Here is a 23,228-nt window from a genome sequence, read left to right as displayed (position 1 = left end):
CACACAAGGCATTCCTCCGGTGTCAGTGAGTTATATGATCTCATGGTCATAGGAATAAATACTTGACACGCAGAAAAACAGTAGCAACAAAATGACACGATCAACATGCTACGTTCATTAGTTTGGGTCTAGTCCATCACTTGATTCTCCTAATGATGTGATCCCGTTATCAAGTGACAATACTTGCCTATGGTCAGGAAACCTTGACCATCTTTGATCAACGAGCTAGTCAACTAGAGGCTTATTAGGGACAGTGTTTTGTCTATGTATCCACACAAGTATTGTGTTTCCAATCAATACAATTATAGCATGGATAATAAACGATTATCATGAACAAAGAAATATAATAATAACTAATTTATTATTGCCTCTAGGGCATATTTCCAACATGGACTTCATGGTCTGGAAAGCATGGGGCCCTCCAAAAGTCAAATTCTTCGCGTGACTTGTTGTTCAAAATATGATATGGACCGCCGACTGGCTAGAGCGGCGTAGATGGGACAACTGTGGCATCTGCCCTCTTTGCAACAGAGTGCAAGAAATGGGCATCCACCTTTTCGTCATGTGCCGCTTCTCCATCAGACTATGGCGTCTGGTTATTGCAAAGTTTGGGTTGGCGCACATGGACACCTCCAATTGACACCTTGAGGACTCCCTTGCCAGATGGTGGGACAAGATAACTGACGGGACGAACTCTAACAGACATGTTGTGGCCTCCCTCACCATGCTTGTCTCTTGGTCTATTTGGAACGAGCGAAACGCTCACATTTTTGGTCACAAGAGTGCTCCCCTGCTTATCATTCTTAATAATGTAGTTATTGAGGCCAATCTTTCGGTTACCCCAGGTGCTAAAAACACAAGGGTCTATAAAGTATGCGAGTAATCAGGGGCCATGGTCGTGGGTCGCTTGTAAACTCGATTCTCCTCTTATTTAATGGATGAAGTAAATCTTTTGCCTTCGTTTTTAAAAAAATATTGAGGGTCTCCGGTTTAATCCTTCGCGCCAACATTATTTTATTTTATCATGTTTTTTTGCTTGGCATTAGAATCAGATGGCCATTGTTCTGCATGTCAATGATCCATAGCAGGGGCTGATGATCAAATATATTTTTCTTTATTACCAAACCGATTCTATTGTGAATCATGTTACACAGGAGCCGTTTTAATATGCTTCCTCTTACCCCCTCTTTTCACATGAGAGGTAAGAGTGTATAATAGATCTAAGCATTTAATCACATTGATTTGTTGTCTGACTAACTCTTACTTTCTTACCTTACGTGTAAAAAAAGGGGTAAGAGCGAGCATGTTAAAATTTGCCAAAAAAAAACTCTTCTGCCTCTTAGTCGCGACATCAATATGCACATCTCCACTTTCAACCATGCGCGTGCAGCTCCGACAAGGCATTATAGCACCCTCCTGTGCCTCCACCCTTTATATAAGGGGAGGAAGGGGACCGGCCAGCCCAAGCCCCTCCTCCAAGGGAGGGTGCGCGCGGCCAAGGGGTTGGCTTGGCCCCCAAGCCAGGTGCACCGCCCCCTTTAGGCTTTCCCCTGGACCCTCGGTGCATGAGCCCTTCGGGAGCTGCTGCGCCTAGACCATGTAAGCCAAGGCGCCCCATACAACTCATGTGGCACCCCGGGGCAGACGGACCCACCGGTGGACCCTCAAAACCATTTCGGCACTTTCGGTACAAGCGGCATACCCCCGAACTTTTATTGTAGTCAAAATAGGTTTTTTTTTCATATATAAATCTTTATCTTCGGGCCATTTTGGAATTCCTCGTGATGTTCAGGATCTCATCCGGTATTCCAAACACTATCCGTTTAGCAATGCAAATATCCCAATACTACTCTAGCATTATCGAACGTTAAGTTGTGACCCTACGGGTTCGAGAATCATGCAAACGTGACTGAGACACCTCTCCGGTCAATAATCAATAGCGGAACCTAGATGTTCACATTGAATCTGACATATTCAACAAAAATCTTTATCAGTTTGAACCACGATGTCAAGGATTCAGTCAATCTTGTATAAAATTCCCTTTGTCCGACGATATGTTACTTGTCCGAGATTCGATCGTTAGTATCTCCATACCCAGCTAAATCTTGTAACTGTCAAGTCTCTTTACTCATTCCGTACTACAATATTCCCGTGACTAGACTCATTAGTCACATGCTTGCACGTTACTTTGGATATCGTGTTACCGAGAGGGCCAGAGATATCTCTCCGTCACACGGAGTGACAGATCTCAGTCTTGATCCATGCAACCCAACATATACCTTGGAGGATACTTGTAAAGCGCCTTTGTGATCATCCAATTACGAAGTGATGTTTGAATACACACTAAGTATTCTTCCGGTGCCATGGAGTTACACGATCTCATGGTCTAAGGAATAAATACTTGACATGAAGAAATCTATAGCAATTAAATTAATTGACACGATCATATGCAAAGCTGCTTACGATTGGGTATGTCCATCACATCATTCTCTTGATCATATGATCCCGTTATTAATGACAACTCGTGTCTATGGTTAGGAAAATTTAGCCATCTTTAACCAAAGAGCTAGTTTAATAAAGACTTACTAGAAACACGATGTTGTTTATGTATCAACATATGTATTTAAGTAAATGCAATTCGCTGCATCCATTGCACCGGTACGTGTTTCAATCTTGACGACAGGTTTAATCATGGACAGGAGCATTGTTTTTCATTTAGTACTTTCTCTTCCTTGGCGCTGCGGTCAGACAGCAAGGTGTCGGCGTCGTCCCTGCACTTAATGAACAAACACTTTATAGTAAAATAATTTGTGTGAGTGGAATGGAAACAAACTACACATACATACTAAACTATACTTGATGAACAGCTAGCCATTCTCTTCACCAACTCTAGCATATGATAGAGACAACACTGGATGTGGTCAATCCTGGCAATTGCTGAATGCTGCCGAATGCTTTTCTTTTAATCCGTTCCAACTTGCAACTTTTATTTGATCGCAATTAAATACGATGCTCGACAAATTGCAATTATCCAGGTCACCGCTTCTTGACAATGAGATACACTACTACCTAGTACATTTCATTAACCTTACACTATGAATGAACACCACCAACACCAGTCACACAACAAAGCAGGGGTGAGATCCTCTGTTCCTGTCTGATCCTCTGTTTTTTGAGTGCCGTCCTAGCTGGGCAATCTCGGCCATTTTGCTTTCCGGTTTCTATGTCCGTTGCGCCGGTACCTGCTTCCCCAAAGTTGAAGGCCTGGGCATCAACATTGTGTTTATTTACCTTGTGTTTCTTCTTTTTTGACGACGGAATCAGGGATGGCCATTACTCTGCAAGTCAATGGTACATAGCAGGGTCAGATGATGAAACATTTTTTTTCTCTTCATCGACAAAGCTAACTTTACAGTAAATAATTTGTGTTACGCGGAGAGTGGAGCTGGAACGAAACAAATTGCATACATACGACTAAAGTCACTAAATTGAGTGACAGGGAGATAATTAATTGCAAGTGCTGAATGTTTTCATTCTTTTCTTCTCTGTTCCAACTTTCGATTTGACCGCAATTAATACAATGCTGAAAAGTTGCAATTGTTCAGGCCACTGCTCCTGTATGAGATGTAGACCCAACCTGCAATTTGCTACTCTAATGTCAACAAGAATTAAATTTCTTGACTATGAGATACATCTCAGTTTACTTTTGACAATGCTACCTTGGCTTTGATCCTCCTTTTCGGACACATTTGGCATAGCGCTAGGACCTTGTTCCAAGATGTTTTCCTCGGCAGCAACATTATTTGTCTTCGCCTTCTTTTTCTCTATGGCCCTGCAGGAGGAGGAAAATGATTAAATGTATTTTTATCTTCGTTAACAAACTAACTTTACAGTAAGTATTCTGCGTTACATACAAAACTGAAAACAAACCGCATATACCAAAAAAAGGTTTCCCTCGCTTTGTATTACAAAGCAACCAACACCGATACATAGATCACTGGCGCGAGCAGCACAACAAACCCAAAAGAAAAAGAAAAAGAAACAAATGCCAACAGCGGTAGCACGACAAAGCGCGAATGATCCGTCACCGCTGTGCCCACCGGAAACAAACCACCATACGAGGCTCTGATCCTCCGCGTACCAATCAACACCTCCAAGAAGGACGGGTCCTAGGGTTTCCCCCGACACGCGGAGGGAGGATGGGGATGGATACCGCCGACACCCTCCAGGAAGGAATGGTGGCACCCGCAGGCGTCACCGCATCGGAGCCGAAGACCGGCAAGGATTTCTCCCATACTCCAAACCCCGCCGCCCAACCGAACCAGAGCCGACCAGCCAAACCTCCGCCCACCACCATGCGCCATCTCCGTTGCGCCACCACCCACGCCGGCTCACTGCGAACACCACCACGAGGCCAAAAGAACCAACGAGAGGCGCCAAACGGCGGAAGCAGCGGCACCGTTACCGAGCAGTAGGGAACCACCTCCCCCGCCGATGAGCAGGAGGCCCGAGCCCCCGACATCGTCGCGGTCGCCATCCGGACGCGGCAGCGGGGCACACCAGGCCACCCCTGGCCCGGCCAGGCCCGAACGGGCCCGCTAAGCCCCGCCGGACACTGCAGCAATTCGGCATCCGCGTCGTCAGTTCCCAGCCGCTCGACGCCGCACCCCCGCATCCTGAAGGTCGCGTCGCAGACCCACCTCGCCGCCGGCCCACCCGGACCCAGATGAGGCCCGAAGGGCCCAGATCTGAACCGAGTGGGCACCGCCAGGCCGCGCGGCCGCGCTACCCCGTCGCTAACAGCGACGCCACCGTCCAGCCGTCCACCCGCGAAGCGCCAGTACCCCGCCGCCTAGGGACACCCCCGGCCCGCTCCGTCCCGCGCCAGATAAAATCGCAAGGGCAATGGCGAGGGGGGCGCCGCTGCAAGCGTCGCCCAGGCCAGGCCCGACGGCGAGCGCCGACGACGGCGGCGGGGAGGGAGGGAGGGAGGGGGGAAGTGGAGGAAGAAGGTCGGGGACGCGGCCGGTCGCCCGCGAGAGCTAGGTCTGTTCTTTCCAATAGCTTTTGGCTATACGTGACTAGAATGTATCAAATGAACAGCTCGCCATTCACTCCAGCAGCTACTCAATCCTGCTGAACGCTCCTTTCTTCTCTGTTCCAATCAGTTTGACCGCAGTTGCTGAAAAATCGCAATATTCAGCACACTGCAGCTTGACCGCAATAGTATCCTTGTCATTCAGATGTAGACTGAACATGCAATCTGCTCCTATAATATCAATTACAATTAAATTCAACAATGAGATACATTTCACGCTACACTATAAACACCACTAACACCAATTGTGCAGCAAACTAGGACTGGTACCTAAGAAGAACATGAGCTGGTTCTTTCTGAGATCCCAATCCACCATGCTTGCACTTGCAGTCTTCCTGCTCCTGCTCACACAAACCACAGCAGGATGGTCCAAACCTGATTCATGGAAGACGCATGGAGGAGGATGCATCGCAAGCGAGAGGGAGGCCCTTCTGTCCATCAAAGCCAGCATCACAGCCGACCCGGAGCGCCTCCTCTCCTCGTGGCGAGGGCAGGACTGCTGCCAGTGGGAGGGCGTCAGGTGCAGCAACATGACCGGCCATGTCATTGAGCTTGACCTTCATGCACGGTACATCCGGTCTTCCCTGGAAGGTGAGATCAGTTCTTCTCTGAAAACTGTCCAGCATCTGCAACACCTCGACCTTGGTGGGAACTACCATCTCACCGGGCCTTTAGGCCGTCTGCCAGGCTTCATAGGGTCTCTTGGCAACCTGCGGTACCTCAACCTCTCTGCCCTGGATTTTTCTGGCACGGTGCCCCATCAGCTTGGCAACCTCTCGAGGTTGCGATACCTTGATCTGAGCTCTTATGGTCTGCACTCAGAAGATCTCTCGTGGCTGTCACAGCTCTCTTTGCTCAAGCATCTTGACATGAGTTTTGTGGACCTCAGCGCCGTGATAGGCTGGGTTGACACAGTGAACATGCTGTCCTCTCTTGAGGTCCTCAGGCTAAAGTCATGTTCGCTTATTACCACAAACCACTCTATTCCTCGCTCGAACCTCACCAGGCTCAAGATCCTCGACCTCTATAGGAACTCCATCGAAATGCAGTTTGACACTATTAGCTGGGTTTGGGGCGCAACCAGCCTCAAATATCTCAACCTGGAGTCCAACTATATATATGGCGTGTTTCCTGCACAACTGGGAAACTTGACATCACTTGAAGTCCTTCAACTGAGGGAGAATCGTATAAAGGGAATGATACCAGACACACTGACCAGCCTTTGCAGCCTGAGAATATTTGAATTGACCTATAATGATGTTCAAGGGGACGTGACAGAGTTCATCGAGAGGTTACCGAAATGTTCATGGAGTCAGTTGCAGGAGCTGCATCTAGGCCACAATAACATAACTGGCTCGTTGTCAGATTGGATCAGACACCTTAGTAGCTTGAGCACTCTTGATCTCAGTTTCAACAGGCTTACAGGACCTCTGACCACTGCGATAGGCACGCTTTCTAACCTGATTTATCTGAACATAGGGTACAATCAGATGGATGGGCTCATCACTCAAGAGCACTTCTCCAAGCTTACAGAGTTGCAGGAGCTGCACTTATCTGGAAATTCCTTTACCATGGAGCTGAACTCTGACTGGATCCCTCCAAGGAGATTGCTCACACTAGGATTAAGATCATGCTATCTTGGGCCGAGATTTCCTCAGTGGCTCAAATCACAGAAGAAAATCTCCTCCCTTTATATGTCCAATGCCAGCATAGCTGATACCATGCCTGATTGGTTTTGGACTGCATTTAGAAAGGCTGACGTTTTGGACCTCTCAAACAATAACATCAGTGGCACATTACCAGCTACTCTTGGACAGATGGATGCCAGTTTCTTAGATCTAAGCTCGAATCAATTCATTGGTCCAGTAGAACAGCTGCCTCAGTATATAAGGACTTTAGATCTCTCAAGAAACTCCCTGTCAGGGGCTCTGCCATTAAATGTCAGAGGGCCATCATCCATAGACAGTTTGCTTCTATTTGACAACCATTTCACGGGCACTATCCCGGCATCGCTATGCCAAATGAAGTCACTAACATTGCTTGACATTAGAAACAATATGATAACAGGTCAGTTCCCTCGATGTTCAGAAAATGTGGCTTCAAGTTCAGGAACAGTGCCACCTAACACAGCCTCACCGGATAGTGATTCAAGCTCTGAGATATCATTGTCGATGTCAATTCGAACTCTGAGGCTAAACAACAATAGCCTCTCGGATGAATTCCCTTTGATATTAGTACAGAATTGCCCAGAACTGACTTTTATTGATCTTGGGCAAAACAAGTTCTTTGGAAGTATACCACCTTGGATTGGAGAGAAATTACCACAGCTGAAATATCTGAGCCTCAGGTCCAACATGTTTTCTGGCTATATACCTACCCAGCTTAGAGGACTCCGATATCTCCAATATTTGGACCTAGCACACAACAACTTCTCAGGTACTATACCTCGATCCCTGCTAAACATGGATGGCGTGACCACGACCACAGAAGTAGCAGCTCGGGATTACCCATCCAGCACTTCCAGCGACATGGCTACAGTAGATGATGGCATTACTGTAGTAGATGACGCCCAATATACTGGTGGTGGATTTGAGTACGCTATGATTACTAGCATATTTGTAGTCACAAAAGGGCAAGGTCGCGAATATATTGGTCGATTCATAGACATGGTGAGTCTTGATTTATCCTGCAATCATTTGACTGGAAATATCCCTGAAAGCATAGGTCCTGCAGCAGGTTTAGTGAACATGAATCTGTCTCTGAACCACTTGACTGGAAAAATCCCAGAGAGCATTGGCCACATGCACTCACTGGAATCACTTGACCTCTCGAGCAACCAACTCTCTGGCGAAATCCCTTCAAGCCTATCCGATCTAACATCACTGAGCTACCTGAACTTGTCCTACAACGAACTATCAGGAAGGATACCGTCGGGGCACCAGCTCGACACACTTAACCCTTCCGACCCCGCATCCATGTACATTGGCAACGCTGGCCTCTGCGGACCTCCTCTTCAGAAGAGCTGTCCGGGAAACCACACAGCAGAAAGCCACTTTACAGGGTATATAGAAGTATCCGAAGCGATGCCCTTCTGGTTCGGCCTAAGCGTGGGCTTCGTGGTTGGCCTCTGGGTGGTGTTCTGCTCCCTTCTCTTCAAGAAAACATGGAGGGCCTCATATTTCCGGCTCTTTGACGAGGTTTGTGATAAAATGTATGTGCTTGTGGTTGTGAATTGGGCGAGGATGTGCAACCAACCACCACAGATTGAGGAGGTTTAACCGCAACCAGTGGTGTCAGTAATTCAGTATTCAGTCCACCACAATAAACAAGTGATGAGGTTATGACTTCTCTATTGATGAATGGAAGGAGCTACTACTTTACTTGTTCATGTATCTGCAGTCTTAATTATCTGGTTTATCAGACTTGTTACATTCATAGTGCTGAGAATTTGTATTCTTTGGGACATGCCAATTTGTAGTAATATATTTGCCCATCTGCAACTGTATTGGTGGCCAAGGTTAACTGCAATTTGCAATCTGTATTTGACTCGTATCCAACTGCATTTGCATCATGTGATCTGTGACTGTGAGTGATAATAAGAAAGGGACCTGCTAATACCATGAGCAGAAGCGAGGTGGTGGCCGGGCTGGTGGGGTGGGCGGGCGATTCGACGGAATCCGGTGGCGGCGACGGCGAGGGAGGCGGGCCTGGGGCTGGTGAAGTCAGACGAGTCGCCGGCCGCTCGCTCCCCGCCCGCGCGCATCACGTGGCCGTCCAGCCTCTAGAGCCCCGCATGGGGGACGGGGTGGGTTGGATGGCGCGAGCTCGCTGGCCTCCGCCGCGCCGGAGCCGGATGGCCGCCTTGCCATGTCGGTCCTGTGAGTCGCCGTCGCTAACCCATCTGTGTGCTAGTGTGTGTCAGTACGTGGGCCTATGCAGGCCGTAGGAACACAGCTTTAGCCAGTTCTTTTGTACTAGCTTATTTCAAGATAGACTAAAAAAAAACTTAATTGAAGATGCAGAAATAAACAACCCCTACCCAGCTTATTTTAGAAATCCAAACTAAAATTTTATTTTAAAAGCCTATTAATTAAACATCAACTAATAGGCTTTTAAAATAAAATTCAAGTTTGGGCTTCTAGAATAAACCGAGTAGGGAAGCCCAAAATAAGCTAAATTGGTGGTTAGTTTGTTTCTCGATGTGTAGATTAATTTTGCGGAAATGATAAATTCCAAACATTTGGATTTTAAACATGTTATAAACCTAATGGTTTTTTTATGATAATAATAGTTCGCACGAGTTTGATAAACATCACAAATTTCTAACATAAAAATGAACTGGTACAAAGTTGTAATCTAGCACCAACTAACGTTACCATGAAAAAAACATTCGGATGGTATACTTAAATCTAAACGTTAGGAATTATCGAGATACATTTTTTATTACTGAAAAACAATTTCTTAAGATCGACTAACACAATGCTCGACCGGTCCATCACACATCGTTTCATGTGGAGAGATCATGTGGCTTGCACCACCCACACCCAACCTCTGTATACCTTATCCACACACGAGCTCCCTTCTCTCCTCAAGCGACCTCCTTTCCCGCTCCCCTTCTCTCGTCCGTCGAGGGTGACCACCGCCTGCTGCTGTCCGGACGCCTCCTGATGTTGCGGGCATCTCCTTCCACCGGCGCTGCTACGAGCATCTCGTCTTCCAGCCCCAAGCTATGAGCATCTCGTCTCCCAGTCCCAAGCTATGGGCATCTCTTCTACACGCTTGGGGTTGGGAGAGACAACGTCACACACGTCCCCCCATGCCAGCAAATGCTGAATGGATCGGTCGGTGGTGCAGCATCGTCGGGGAGGCTTGCGAGTCCGTGCTTCAAGCGGAGATGTCAATGGCACGGTCCTGCTGCAGGAGGGCGATAGCGAGACTTTTTTTCTAGATTCAGGAGAGATGCCTAGTGCTGCAACCGGTGACCAAAAAAATCTACAATTAGCGGCATCGAAAGCTTCAATTTTGAAGTGCCTGGCCCTGCGTAGTCGTGAAAGCTCTTACCGGTAACCAAAAAAAGCTTCAATCGGTAACGAAAAAGTTTCAACCGGTATACTACGAAAGCTTTGGACGACTTACGAAAGTTGCAACCGGTGATAAAAAAAGCTTGATTCGGCGACGAAAAAAGTTTTAGTCGTAGAGATAAATCCATGGATGACAATGAAAAGCTACAACTGACATTGAAAAATGCTTCAAATTTCATGTCTTAGCTGCGACCCGCGACGACGATGACGATGTTTTGTTGCATCCATAGTTGGTTTCTGCTACATCCGACAATGGAATTTGCTACAAACAATTCTCCTGGCTGCCATAGTGCTACAAGTGCAATGGCAAGCACGCCAAGGTTGATGAGGGTGGCATGTTGCCAACCACGAACAACACGATCAGATGCGTAGGCGACGAGCAGCATGGTGTTGCAATCGGGACGGAGAGAGTTGCGACCAACATGTTGGGGGGGAGTTTCAATGGTGGTCATGGCCAATTACAACCTCGAGTTTCGACAGGATGATGCACGATAAGGGCGTGGCCATGTAGGGTGTGCTGCAACCATGGTGGCGTGGCGTCGTGCACGCAGGGATTCGTGCGGCAAGGTGTCGACGACACGGTAGATCAGGGGAGCAGTCGACGGTTCAAAGTCATCGCTCTCTTTCTGTCTATGTGGGTGTGTGTGTGTGTTTGTTTGAACGAAGGAAGGGGAGGAATCGGAGATCAGACAGTCATAGAAAGCACATCTAACGGCTAGGTGTCGACTGGCCGCTATAACACATGAAAATGCATTGGAAATAGCACATGGCGATTAAACTCACTCGAATTTCGGTCATTCAATTGTCAAGGGGTTATTTTTTTTCTATATTAGTGTCATATGTATTAACCACCAGCATCCATAAAACCGACTATTTTAGACAAGCGCGTCCCAAAGACAAGGTCCCCCCTTCAATGTCCCCATTCATGCACTGTCGGCGCCAAAAAAAAAAAAAAAAAAAAAAAAAAAAAAAAAAAAACCTCTCCATCCTGACCAGCCTCCACCATGCTGGAGCCGCTGCCTTGACCCCGTTGTCCACTGCAAGATATTTGACGTCCCTCATCAATGCCATCGGACCAGGATTCTTGCATTGCATGCTCTCGCTTCATCCGCGTTGTCCTTCACCTTGTTGGGCCGCTACTACGACTGCCTCGTTCACTTTTTTTTTGAAACCTGCAAAGATTTTTTTTATATGCGAACATCTTTTGAATCTTTGAAGAATATTTAGAAAATTATATTTATTTTGGGAAGACGAACGATTTTTGAAAATTGGAACAAAACTTGAAAAAATGAGAACAAAAATTAACATTCTGAACAATTTTTGAAAACATGAACAATGCTAACTCATTTCGAAATTCTAAACAATTTTTGAATAATGAGAAGAAAATTAACATTCCCAAAGAATTTTCAGAACAAAATAAACATTCTGAATTCTTTGTTTTGAAAAAACGAACACAATCTAAAAATTAGAACATTTTTTAAATATCTGGAATTTTTTCCAATTTGTGAACAGATTTGAAAAATACCAACAAATTTTCGAACTCTAATCATTTTTGTATTTTGAACTTTTTTGGAATTTCGGAACATTTTTTTAATTTCTCTACACTTTTGAAAAGGAACATAAACATGAAAAAATGAAGACCAAACAGAAAAAACGAAGAAGGGAAAGGAAAACACAATAAAAAGCGGAAAGAACCTGAAAGAAACACCACATGAAAAATACCGATTCAAAGAACCTATTAGAAGGTTCTCAAAACCGGTTGGACGCATGGGAGTGGGCTGGCCCATGTTAGCCGATTGGATTGCTGCTCCGTGCGATTACCTGACATTTTACCGCAGCAAGCGGTGAATAGGGTGTTCCTCGCGGGAGCTCCTATTGCGCGTCTTCAGCGCCGTGCAGCCTAACTGATGCTTGCAGCAGCATCTGGATGGACCGGCCCAAGATTGAGCAGTGCGAAAAAACACAGTCAATAATGAACCTCCACCGCGATTTGATCTCATGACTTCACGTCGCCTCACCGCGATCGTAACCACTAGACCAGCTAAATAGTAGTGACTATTTACAGCGCAAACATTATTATGCATTACATTGTAAAGTTTAAAATTTTCAATTATTTATAAACATGTTCATATATTTAGAATGAGATTCACGAGCGATATTCCGTTCCTTGCTGCATGGCAAATCCTAAAGGGCCCCCATTGCATCTATTACAGGGTAAACCTATGCACATCCGTACTCCGAGCTAGGCCGGCCCATTTTTTCGTTAAAACTGCAATATCTGCAAAAACGTGGGCGTGTGGGGAGTGCTGCAGGTGCCGGTTTGCCTGACAAATCCTAACCCCCCCCCCCCCCCCCCCCCCCCCGGTACTTTGAGCTTGCCTGGCCCATTTTCTAGTTTAAACGCATGTGTGCTGACTAGAACCAGAGACCGCTTGTCCTCAGTATAATCCACTAAGCATTAACCTCAAATCAATTTTGTGATTACTTTTTCCTTTTCCTCTATGTTTAGTTTGTTTTCTTTACTTTCTTTCTTTTTCTCTTTTTTATTTTCCATTTTATTTTTGTCTTTTTTTTGTTACATTCGTGTACCTTTTCAAAATGAACGAATTTTTAAAACATTATGTACTTTTTCAGAATTAATGAACTTTTTCGATTTTTTGATTTTTTTTTCATTCAATTTTGTGTGTATTTTTCCAAAAATGAGGAATGTTTTTTCAAATTCGTGAACTTTTTCTGAATTCCCTAAACTGTTTTCAATTTTTTGTGAACTTTTTTGCAAAATCAATGAACTTTCTTCATTCCAAAAATGAATGTACCCTCTCTATTTACAACGTGCAATAGTGTGCATGATCTCACATGTCGATTTTCACGGATGTCTATGTACGGTACATATTACCCATGATGTATACTACTCCCTCCCTACCTAAATATAAGTCTTTTAAGATATTTCACTAGGTGTCTACACACGGAGCAAAATGAGTGAATCTATACTCTAAAGTATGTCTATATACATCCGTATGTAGTCCATTAGTGAAACCTCTAGAAAGACTTATATTTAGGAACAGAGGGAGTACCTTTTTAATACGTATGTGAAGATATGTTTAATGTGTTGAGATATGAAGCATATAAGTGATTGGTTGACATGCCGGTGGTGGTCAATACCATGTTCTTCTCCTCCTGTACATGGCCCCACCTGATAAATACGTCATTTCTCCCTTATTTGGCGTTCTCCCTCATTTCTTGTGTGCCAACACGGAAGATAAATAGTTCATATTGTTTATTTCCAAGTTGATATTATAACATATTCTTTTGTCGGAAATCCAAGTGGTTTAGCCAACTATGCATATCTTTACCATGAAAGGAGAATTGGTGGTGTTGGTTCATCTCACCTCATCATCCTCCCATGCATGACCCCACCCAACTGAAATATCAACCCCCTCTCGAGCCCTCTCCCTCGTCTCTCATGGGGCAACAAGGAGATTGAAAGATCACATGTCATTGATTCTCAAATTGTTAGCATTTGTTATACTTTTGCAGGGGATCCAAACTGATTTAACCAACTATGCATATCTTCTTTCATCAAAGGGGAGTTGGTGTGGATTGTTCATCCATCTCATTCTCCTCAAATCCACATCCCCACCTGACAGATACACCATCTCCCATGTCCCTAGCTCTCTCCCTCATCTCTCGTGGGCCGATTAGGATATCAAGTCATTGCACCCTCATTCCTTCCAAGTTGTTAGTGTATCATTTTTTTGTGGGAGACCCAAGGGGTTTAACCAATGATGCATATTCATGTAGGTTAACTAACTTGATTATAGTTCTGACAGGAAAATCATAACTACATCCGCTAACAAATCCAACATGCACAGTAAAGTACACCAACACTCCTTGTTTCTCCCAGTAAGAAGAAAATCCTACAACATCTAGCATAGCAAGCATGTATCCATCCATAGTAACTAACACTAGTGTTAAACCAAATGGATATGGCTTGGAATTGTCAGACCTATATACTAGACCTGCATGCTGGAGCAATCTGAGAGTGCTTGGAAGTGATGGAAAGAATAGACCCACAACTAAAAAATGTGGATATGAAATGCATAAAAGCCTGAATTTACCATGAAAAATGCTCTCTGGTTCCGGATGAGACTCTCTAAAAAAGGTAGTCTACTCAGCAAAACTCTCATAGCTCAGTCACCGAGTTTTGTAGGATTGACCAACTGGTCTGAAGGCACCGTAAAGGTGTAAATGTAGAAAATGTGAGATATTAAAATGGAATTCTTAGAGAATGTTTAGACAATTTAAAAGAGTTCATCCCCAAATCTTTCATATGTGTGCCTCATAATAGTATGGTTCTCTTAACTAAGACTCAATGTAAATCCTGGAAAACTACAAACAAAGACTTGGGCTACAACCATCTTGAAGAATAAAAGTAGCCCCCCATTCATATTCCACTTAGAAATTGGACAAATCCTAAAATAAACTTAGTAGAATGTTTTAGTCCTGTTAATTATTTTGTCATTAATCGCCAAAACACACAGGGCACCTAGATGCACTTTCATATGTCAATCTTATGAAGGCACCGACGGGCTAAGAGGTCAAGACAAAACTGATGTGGGAGAAGTAACTTAACGAATGGCGGAAAGTCCATCGAGTGGTTAGATATAGTTAGGGGGGGTATGACCGCGTGCTTATAATCCGTGATTTGGATTGGCGGTTGATCTTTACTGGAAAAATCAATATAAACTCCAAGCCGAATAGAATGCGGATAAGGATGATGCTTCTTACTAGAACGAGATAACTGCATCTTTTTCCCCTTGAATTTAAACGGACAAGTTCGTTTTTTATCTAATATTATTGAGCATTTGTGTCGTTGTTTTCCACTCAAATTGCTATACTAGTTATTATTGTAGGTAATCATATGATATTTTCCTTGTTTGGCACAATTCGGGTGTGGATTTGCCACGAATTTTATTGCTTTGATCTTTTGCGCTATCAAGAGTTAGTTATATGTTGTTTTATTTTAGCAAAAACACTAGAACTTTCAAAGGAAACTATTTTTTAAAAGATTGTTTGCAATGAAAGAATTAGTACACGTGTTTCCAATTGAAGCCAAAGGTAAAGCATGCCATCATGACCACTCTCGCACCCTTTCCGCTGTTGTCGAATGCGGAAGAAATCATTTATCATCATCACATTCTCCCAACAACTATCCACTTGGTTTTACCTCGCTTGCTACTCGAGTTTTTACTAGGGGAAGATCCTTCCCCTTCCCCTCAATTATTCCATCACACTCCGTTATGCTCCAATCGAATGAGGAGCACCGGTGTTTTCCCCATCCTCCATGTTCAGACGCTTTTCAGCGCCCCTATCCATGTCCATGTTCTCCCCCAAAAGTTTCTTCGGTTTGGAAGTTGCATCATCTATATCTGGGTCTTTGGTCGGTCCCCTCGATCGCAAGCCGCACATGGTAGTGGGACCAACCATTGCGTCCTCTTTCCTTCCTTCATCTATCTCTTCCCTTTTTGCCTTTTTGTATGTCGCCATGGATGCCCACAAACTCACTCGCCTGCTATCTCCCACATCTCGCTGTTCTGGGTGTGCTTCTTGATCCCACCTACATGCGCCGTGTTGCGGCATGATTGTGACGTCCTTCTTCATCCTGCTCTTGGGAAACCCTCGCCTCTAGGGCACACACGACTGCAATGGTGCCGTGGGCAATAATGCAATAGTGACAAATGGGTGTTGTGAGTAGTAGTGGGCGCTGGCGCGTGACTGGCGGAGGCAATGGTGGAACCGTCGTGATATGGAAAAAGCTTCAACCGGTTATAGAGAAATCCTCAACTGGCCGCTGCCCATTCGGGAAAAGCTACAACCATTAACAAGGAATGCTTTAACCTTAGATGGAAAAAAGGCTGGAACTAGACGATAGGGAAAGTTTTTAACCTGATGCTGCTCCAAAATCAAAAAACTGGAACCGTTAACAGAAAAGGTCCACCGTAGATGGGAAAAGCTTCAACCGGCGAGAGAGAAAGCTCCAACCAAACACTATGCAAACATAAAAGATATGACCGTTGATAGAGAAAGCATCAGTTGTGTATGGAAAAAGCTTCGACCGGTGCCAGAGAAAAGCTGCTACTGTGATTGGGAGGTGGGCGAGACGAAGATGGTACATGTTTTTTTTTTGCTGGAATGGGCGAGATGAAAAGCTTAAACTAGAGAGAGAGAGAGAGCAGTGCCATGTGACAAAGTATGGCTTGATCGGCTAGAAACTGATGCATCGAATAACGTACGGGGCACGACGGACCAAAATTTAGGCCGGCGTGTCAGCGCCGAGCACGCACCTTCCTATAACGAGGGATCCTAATGCCTTGCGTACTCACACGACCCACGTCTACGGTATGAAGCACGCCATGAGGTGGAATGCTATTAGAATGTACTCCCTACGTAAAGAAATATAAGAGCGTTTAGATCACTACGTAGTTTCTAGCCATCAGAGGGAGTATATAGTTTACTTAAGAACCAATTTGTTTGGTAAGGCTTCATTTGCAATCACCAGGAAAAAGGACTGTCTTTGAAACCAGTGAAGCAAGGTCAAACCACACACGGAGTATTGTACAGTAGTAACTGAAACATTTTTGGTGGGGCAGTGGATCTCCATCTGTTCACTTCCCACACACAAAACCCAACGCAGCCCGATTGAGGCGAGGCAACAGAGAGATTTGCACGGAGCACTTGTCTCGGACAGTAAACAGGCGGAGATAAGCTTCGCCAAGGAAGGCCATGGCCGCCTCCGCCTCCGCTCCGCCGGGGGCGCCGCGCCGCCGCGGAAGCGCCGACATGGGTGCGCAGGTGGAGCAGCTGTGCTGCGTCTGCCACCTCCCCGCCGATCCGGTCCGGAAGCTGGCCCCCCTGCGCCGCGGCTATTTCGTCCACTACGACTGCGAGCGCTCGTGGACAGACTCCCGCGATAGGGGCCGCTGCGAGGTACCGCCATCCTTAATTTCCCCCTCCCTCGCCTCCTCCTCCCACTAGCTAGCTAGGGTTTCCAGCAGCCATGGATCCTCTTCCGCCTAGATCCATCTCGTTCACTACCGATTTCAGTCGGATCTAGATGCCATGTGATGTTTCCGCCATGGATCTCGTTGGAAATTTCCTCTTCTCCGAGGCAACCATTTCGTGCCATCCTGTTGCTGCAGTGCTTGAACTTCATTGCTGCGGTGGTTGAACTTCATTGCTGCAGTCCGCGTGACTATTCATTTTCCAGTTGATGTGATGCCGATGCTGATGAGCTCATCCCTTTCGAAAATTTCAGCTGTGCGACCGCAAGGCCCAAAGGCTGTCCGTGTGGGAGTTCATGGCGGGCTTGCCAGCCAAGCTCACGAGCCTGCTGCTCCCCCTCTTCTTCGCAGTCTGTGCCGTCGGTGAGACAGCCATTCACCTCATCACCTTACAAACTTGGCACCTCCTTTTCGCCAGCACCTTTGCTCAAGCGCACCATCTGGTCACCCTCCGCCTCTCTGCCACCTCCATCATCGCTTCGGCATCGTTCTTTGCGGCATTTGCGAATAGGTTTGCGCCGTTTGCCGTGGCTCCATTTGCGCGCTGGGTTAAACGCCTAGAAACCCGGTGTCAGGGATGGTGGGGCACCGACGGCTGGCAAGTCCTCGCGCTATTTACTGTTGAAGCCTGCTTGGTGGTATGCTTGTTTCTTCTCGACCAATGTTCTCCATTCGCCACTTTGTTTATTTTTTAATTTATATTCTATGGTGGGTGATAACTGATAAGACCATATATATTTGGTGCAATTGTAGGTTTTTATATTGTACTCCCTCGGTTCCAAAATATAAGACCTTTTAGGGATTTCACTAGGAGACTACATACGGAGCAAAATGAGTGAATCTATACTCTAAAATATGTCTATGTACATCCGTATGTAGTTTATAGTACAATCTCTAAAAGGTCTTATATTTAGGAACGGAGGGAGTAGTAAAGTGCTAAATAGTGCAGTTTGTGTTCTGCAATTGGAAAAATTATCACATCTTGGCATGGTTCTCCTGATTGTTTTATAGTTGGTGATAGATCAATATGCATCCACTTCAAAGTGTAGCATCCTCTTTTGGTGCTTTAGTTGTTCTAGTATTTTTTTGTTATCTCATTAGGCTAGCCATTATAGTTCATGAATATACATATGAGAACACAAAAGTTACATGTGTCGGTATGTGTTAGATACTACCTCCGTTCCTAAATATAAGTCTTTTAAGAGATTTCACTAGAGGTCTATAAACGAAGCAAAATGAATTAATCTACACTCTAAATTACGTCTATATACATCCATATGTAGTCCTTTAATGTAATCTCTAGAAAGACTTATATTTAGAAACGGAGGGAGTAGTATATAGTAAATGTGAACCACCAAATTGAAAACAGAATTATTTGCTTATTTGGTAGAGACTTGTTCAAGGAAGTAAGCATTCATGAGTTTGATATCTCTTTCACTTGGATTGTATCTTTGGACACTAGTATCTCTTTTTCCTCCAAATGTTCCTCAAACTTGAGATCCTTTGACATTCTTAAATGCACACTAGCGCAAGTTGACTTAACTAAGAAACAAAGCTGCATTCATAAAAGTTGAAAAAAATCGGTACGAAATTCGCATCTTCATGGACAAATGTTTTTGGGAGGACAAATCTCAAATATGCACATTATTTTCTTGAATTTGCAAAAAATAGTTGGTAGTTCCTTTTCTTTTGGTGTGGTATTCATCATGGTGCCAAAACCCACTCTTACTAGATTTTACTATTTCAAACAATATATTCTCCTTATGTTATACCCAATCTTACAGATCTTGGGACCGTAGCTAAGGCTAGTTCTACCCTGGGTGTATCTATAGGGTTATGGCTTAATTAGTTGCATCCTTTTGGGCAGTGAGTACCTCAGATTTCTGGCGCTTATCTTTTTGTACGTAGTTCCAGAAGATTCTGACAATGTGCTTGTCTAATCAGGTGTTAATAGCTGACATGGCCGTTGCTTGTATTTTTGGTTTACTCCCATTCTCACTTGGAAGGATAATTTTATGGTGCATGCCGTGTTTCAATTTTGACAATGTGGATGAAGTCGACTCCTATACTTCAACGTCAACAACTATTCTGGTTGGATATGGATTTATCCTTTCTGTGGGCGTATTTTTTGTTGGGCTGAATACTTTTCGTCAATACTTGACCGGGGAGCGCCTTACAATCATAATTCTCTTTAAAAAGCTTTCTGGTATATTTTTCAGAGGGATCTTGCGTTTAATCATTGTTGCCAATATTGGTGTTAATCTTTTATACACATATATATTACACCCATTGTTCATTGGTTGGTTGCTTGATATCTGCACGTCAAAATTGTTTGATGCAACAATGTCTCAGAGGTTCAAACTTCTGATTGCGCCATCATTTGATTCTATGGCTCTTCATTGGTTTACTGGACGCAACATTTTGAGTCTTCGTCCCAGAGTTTTTGTATTTCTCCGCAAGGTATTTATTATATTATATCTGTATCATGTCAATGAAGTATGCAGTATACAGTTCAGGGTACAGTGAGTGTTGTACTTTTTGAGTAGGTATTGAAGCCAGGGATTATGATTCGCTTTGTCAAACACAATATTCGTGAACCATTCTATATATTCTATTTCAAGAGGCTTCCTGGACTTTTTGACGACATTGCATTTATTGCTCTAGTAGTCCTGGTTCCTACTAAAATTGCTGTCCAATTGACACCTGAGGTGTTCCCACTAGACATCACGTAAGTATATTATATGTGTTCTCCATCTGATGTATCTTCCAGCTTTTGCGAGTTAACCCATCTAATTTATATTTGTGGATCGTAGCTACTTTGATCGTCCTGCTAAGGGAACATCATTCTGGCAAGGTCCACGGTACTACGCAGAGGCACTTTCTGGTATTCTTTATCTCAAGTTTCTCGTTGACAATACAGTTTTATACCTTGAGTGGTTAGTCTGGAGGGTAAGATGCTATTGGCTCTTCACTGTTGGAGATGCCCTGTGGAACATTGTCTCACCGAGGGAGCATTATGATAGAAGCGATGAAGTTAACAATAGAAGGTAAGCACCCATGCATAGTTTTGTTCATTCATGGAAAACTGCAGAATCTGTACTTGAGTTTTGCTTCGGTAGTCGGTACACTCCCCTCCCCCCTAAAAGTTTACACGTATCTTAAAGTTACTTAAAAAGGGTATTCTCGTAGATCAATTAATTATAATACCTATTTTCCCAATGGATCAAAAGAGATCATAACAGTCTAATATTTTTTATTGAAGGTGTAATTTCTAATCTCCACCTTTAATCTGCATCAAAGTCTGTAGACTTTTCTAGAGGGTTGTACCGAAGAAAACTCTCTGCACTTATTATGGCTTGACTACATATATGCTCATTTTATATTTGAATCTACCTTTGACCATTCAAAATGAACTAAAGCCTTTTGCTTGGCCACACAATTTTCGGTAGATGACCTTTGTTGCACATTGTACTAGGAGATTTGTTGTTGTTCAAACAATGCCACAGGTGGTGCTATCATGGTTGGCAGTTGCGATATTCAATTCTGTTATGCTTTTATCTTCGATCTCTATTGGCCGTACATTGGTATTTGCCGTCCCTGAGCTGCCACTACGAGGTCAAATGAAGTCCAATGGTAATTATTGTTCATTGATGCTTAGTGGACTTCCTTTGTAAAGAAAAAACAATTTATTTTATTTGAGCTTACTTGTGTGTGCAACCTTTTCTGTTAGATCTGTTTGCTATTGCCACTGGATTTGGCGTAGTATCAATTGTTATTGCCGCCTCTAGAGATGCATTTGTCCGCGTGGCTTATGGGGGTACACGCCTTGTAGCTTTGGAGATGCATCTGATTTTCTTCATATGGGTGAGTAATTTAGCCGATCCGCCTTCATTTGAACATATATCTTTTTTGAGTATTTTATGCTACATCTCAGGAACTTCAACTGTCTGTTACCAGATTTTGTTCATTCCTCTTTGGATCGGTTTGCTGGTTGACTTATCACTGCTTTCACCCTTCATTGGGCTTGGTAGTGATGTTCCAGTTCTAGACTTTTTCTGCACTTGGTCCCTCGGGCGGATAACACAGATATATGGGACCAAATTGGTGAGTTACAACTACCATTGTTTCTTTGCAGACCTCGAAACATAAATTATTACCCTATTCCCTATATGTGTATCTAGGCATAATTAATTGTATTGGGTATAATTTCTCATGATGTACTAGTTGCAAAACATAAAAATAAAACCTGCTGAACTCAACTACCAAAATAGATGCATTCATGTCTTGCTTTTATTCAATCTAATTTTCAACGTTATCATTGTAACCTTGGGGTCTTTTGTATCTAGCTAGTTCCCTTCCCCATTGTTGGCTCATATTTTTTCCCTCACCCTTGGAACTGGCACACTTGTATTAGGGAATGCAGCTAATTCATGAATCACTCTACTTAGGTTAATATGGTCGGATAAAAGTAGCAAATATTCTAACAGACACATTTTTTTATTGTTGAAGGCACGTCGGTACAAAGTCAAAGGCGGGCTCCCTTCCCTGGCCGATTCCATTGAGAACTATTGGACCGGAGACAAGCTGGAATCTCTTTCAAAGATCGGATCTTTTGCAACGAAGCTAGTAGCTGCTCTGGGTGTTCCTTATGTGCTCGCCAAGGGTGTCTTCCCAAGACTAGGCTACCCAGCTGCCGTAAACTCCATGGTCTACCATTTTGCGTGGTTGGGCTGCATCACGCTCTATGCGGTCTGCTATCTCGCGAAGGTAGCCTGCACTATGCTCCATGATTCTATTAGGGATGATCGTTATGGGCTGAGCAGACATACCGACAGTGTGTGTACCCATGCAGCTGTTAAATTCATTGCTCTGGTTTAGTTAGATAAATTCCCATTGTAACTAGACAGATGCCAGCCAACTAGATAAACTTCTGGCCAAAACTTGTTGATGTGGATGCAGCTCTGTAAGCCATTGTTGAACTGATATTTGTAACTTTCTGCTCATTTTACAAACGAGATGCACTGTTGGTTGGTTGCCTTGAACATGGTTGGCTTTATTTTTCGAGGTTCTGTGTCGTCTTAATATTTTTGCAATGTTTTTGGTGCCAGTTGTGCTTTGTCACACTGTCATAAGGTATGTATACTGATGCTTTTTTATTTCGGTAGAGTAATCTAATGTTGAAGATAATCAGCATGGAATTCCAGGTGAGTTTGGGGAAATTCATTTTGGATAGGAAAACTCTTGTTCTCAACCGGCTGATTTGTCTCTCACGTAAACTGTCTTCTCCATTTGAGACGTTGCCCAACCCATGACCCACACCCACCGCATCTCCTATCCTTATCTTCTCTCACCCTATCCTCTCGTTTCTAGCCGTTGGTCGTCTCCTTTCTCTGGAATCCAGCCGTCGAGCGTCTTCTTCCTCTTGTCTCTCTCGGTCTCGCCTTTCCTCCGACCTCGCCACTAATGAGATTTTGCTTCCCCTACTCCTCCTTCCACCAACGTCGACGTTTGAGGGATGCTACAAGCCCGTTGCCCAAAGTCCATGCTACAATCCAACACTCGCTCGTGCTGCGTTGCAAGTGCTCGCCGGTATTGTAGCGATGTGATGCACCACTCGTCGGTGATGGCCGATGCTGCAACGCAATACCCATCCTCGCTGCCGACGTTTCACTGTGGGGTCGGCCGCGAGAGAGGGCATCACCGGTTCGCGACATCACAACTGCTGTGATGGAGCCTTCAATGGAAGCACCGGTGGGAGTCATGGGTGATGCGATGAAGCTTCGCCAGCGGCTGCGACGGTAACCCTGACGGGGCAAACGCTGCATTGCAACACTCACGTTGCTGCAGAGAGGCACCTCCGCCATGGCCATGGGTGCACCGCTGCCAAGCTCCACGCGCCAATGTTGTGATGTAATGCTTGCCGGTGCTGCCGGGTGCCGGTGATGCGCGGTGCTCGTCGGAGCCCGCTGGTGCTGCAACAAACATTCC

General features: G+C 44.6%; 2 protein-coding genes across 2 annotated transcripts; both read left to right on the top strand.

Moving 5' to 3' along the window:
- Positions 1 to 4,979: 4,979 nt before the first annotated feature.
- LOC123452436 (receptor-like protein EIX2) lies at positions 4,980 to 8,696 on the top strand. The gene has a single exon (XM_045129086.1). It carries the CDS (start codon positions 5,380 to 5,382, stop codon positions 8,374 to 8,376), a length of 2,997 nt encoding a protein of 998 aa, XP_044985021.1. The 5' UTR covers positions 4,980 to 5,379; the 3' UTR covers positions 8,377 to 8,696.
- Positions 8,697 to 16,962: 8,266 nt separating this feature from the next.
- LOC123403006 (probable E3 ubiquitin ligase SUD1) lies at positions 16,963 to 22,269 on the top strand. The gene is made up of 9 exons (XM_045096985.1): positions 16,963 to 17,166; positions 17,495 to 17,878; positions 19,185 to 19,700; positions 19,787 to 19,968; positions 20,054 to 20,287; positions 20,716 to 20,873; positions 20,971 to 21,104; positions 21,198 to 21,344; positions 21,750 to 22,269. The coding sequence occupies exons 1-9, from the start codon at positions 16,963 to 16,965 to the stop codon at positions 22,116 to 22,118; spliced, it is 2,328 nt and encodes a 775-aa protein (XP_044952920.1). The 3' UTR covers positions 22,119 to 22,269.
- Positions 22,270 to 23,228: the final 959 nt, after the last annotated feature.

The sequence above is a fragment of the Hordeum vulgare genome, chromosome 1H (genome assembly GCF_904849725.1).
Source record: "Hordeum vulgare subsp. vulgare chromosome 1H, MorexV3_pseudomolecules_assembly, whole genome shotgun sequence".
Taxonomy (NCBI): domain Eukaryota; kingdom Viridiplantae; phylum Streptophyta; class Magnoliopsida; order Poales; family Poaceae; genus Hordeum; species Hordeum vulgare.
This window is presented reverse-complemented; position numbering and strand designations above follow the sequence as displayed.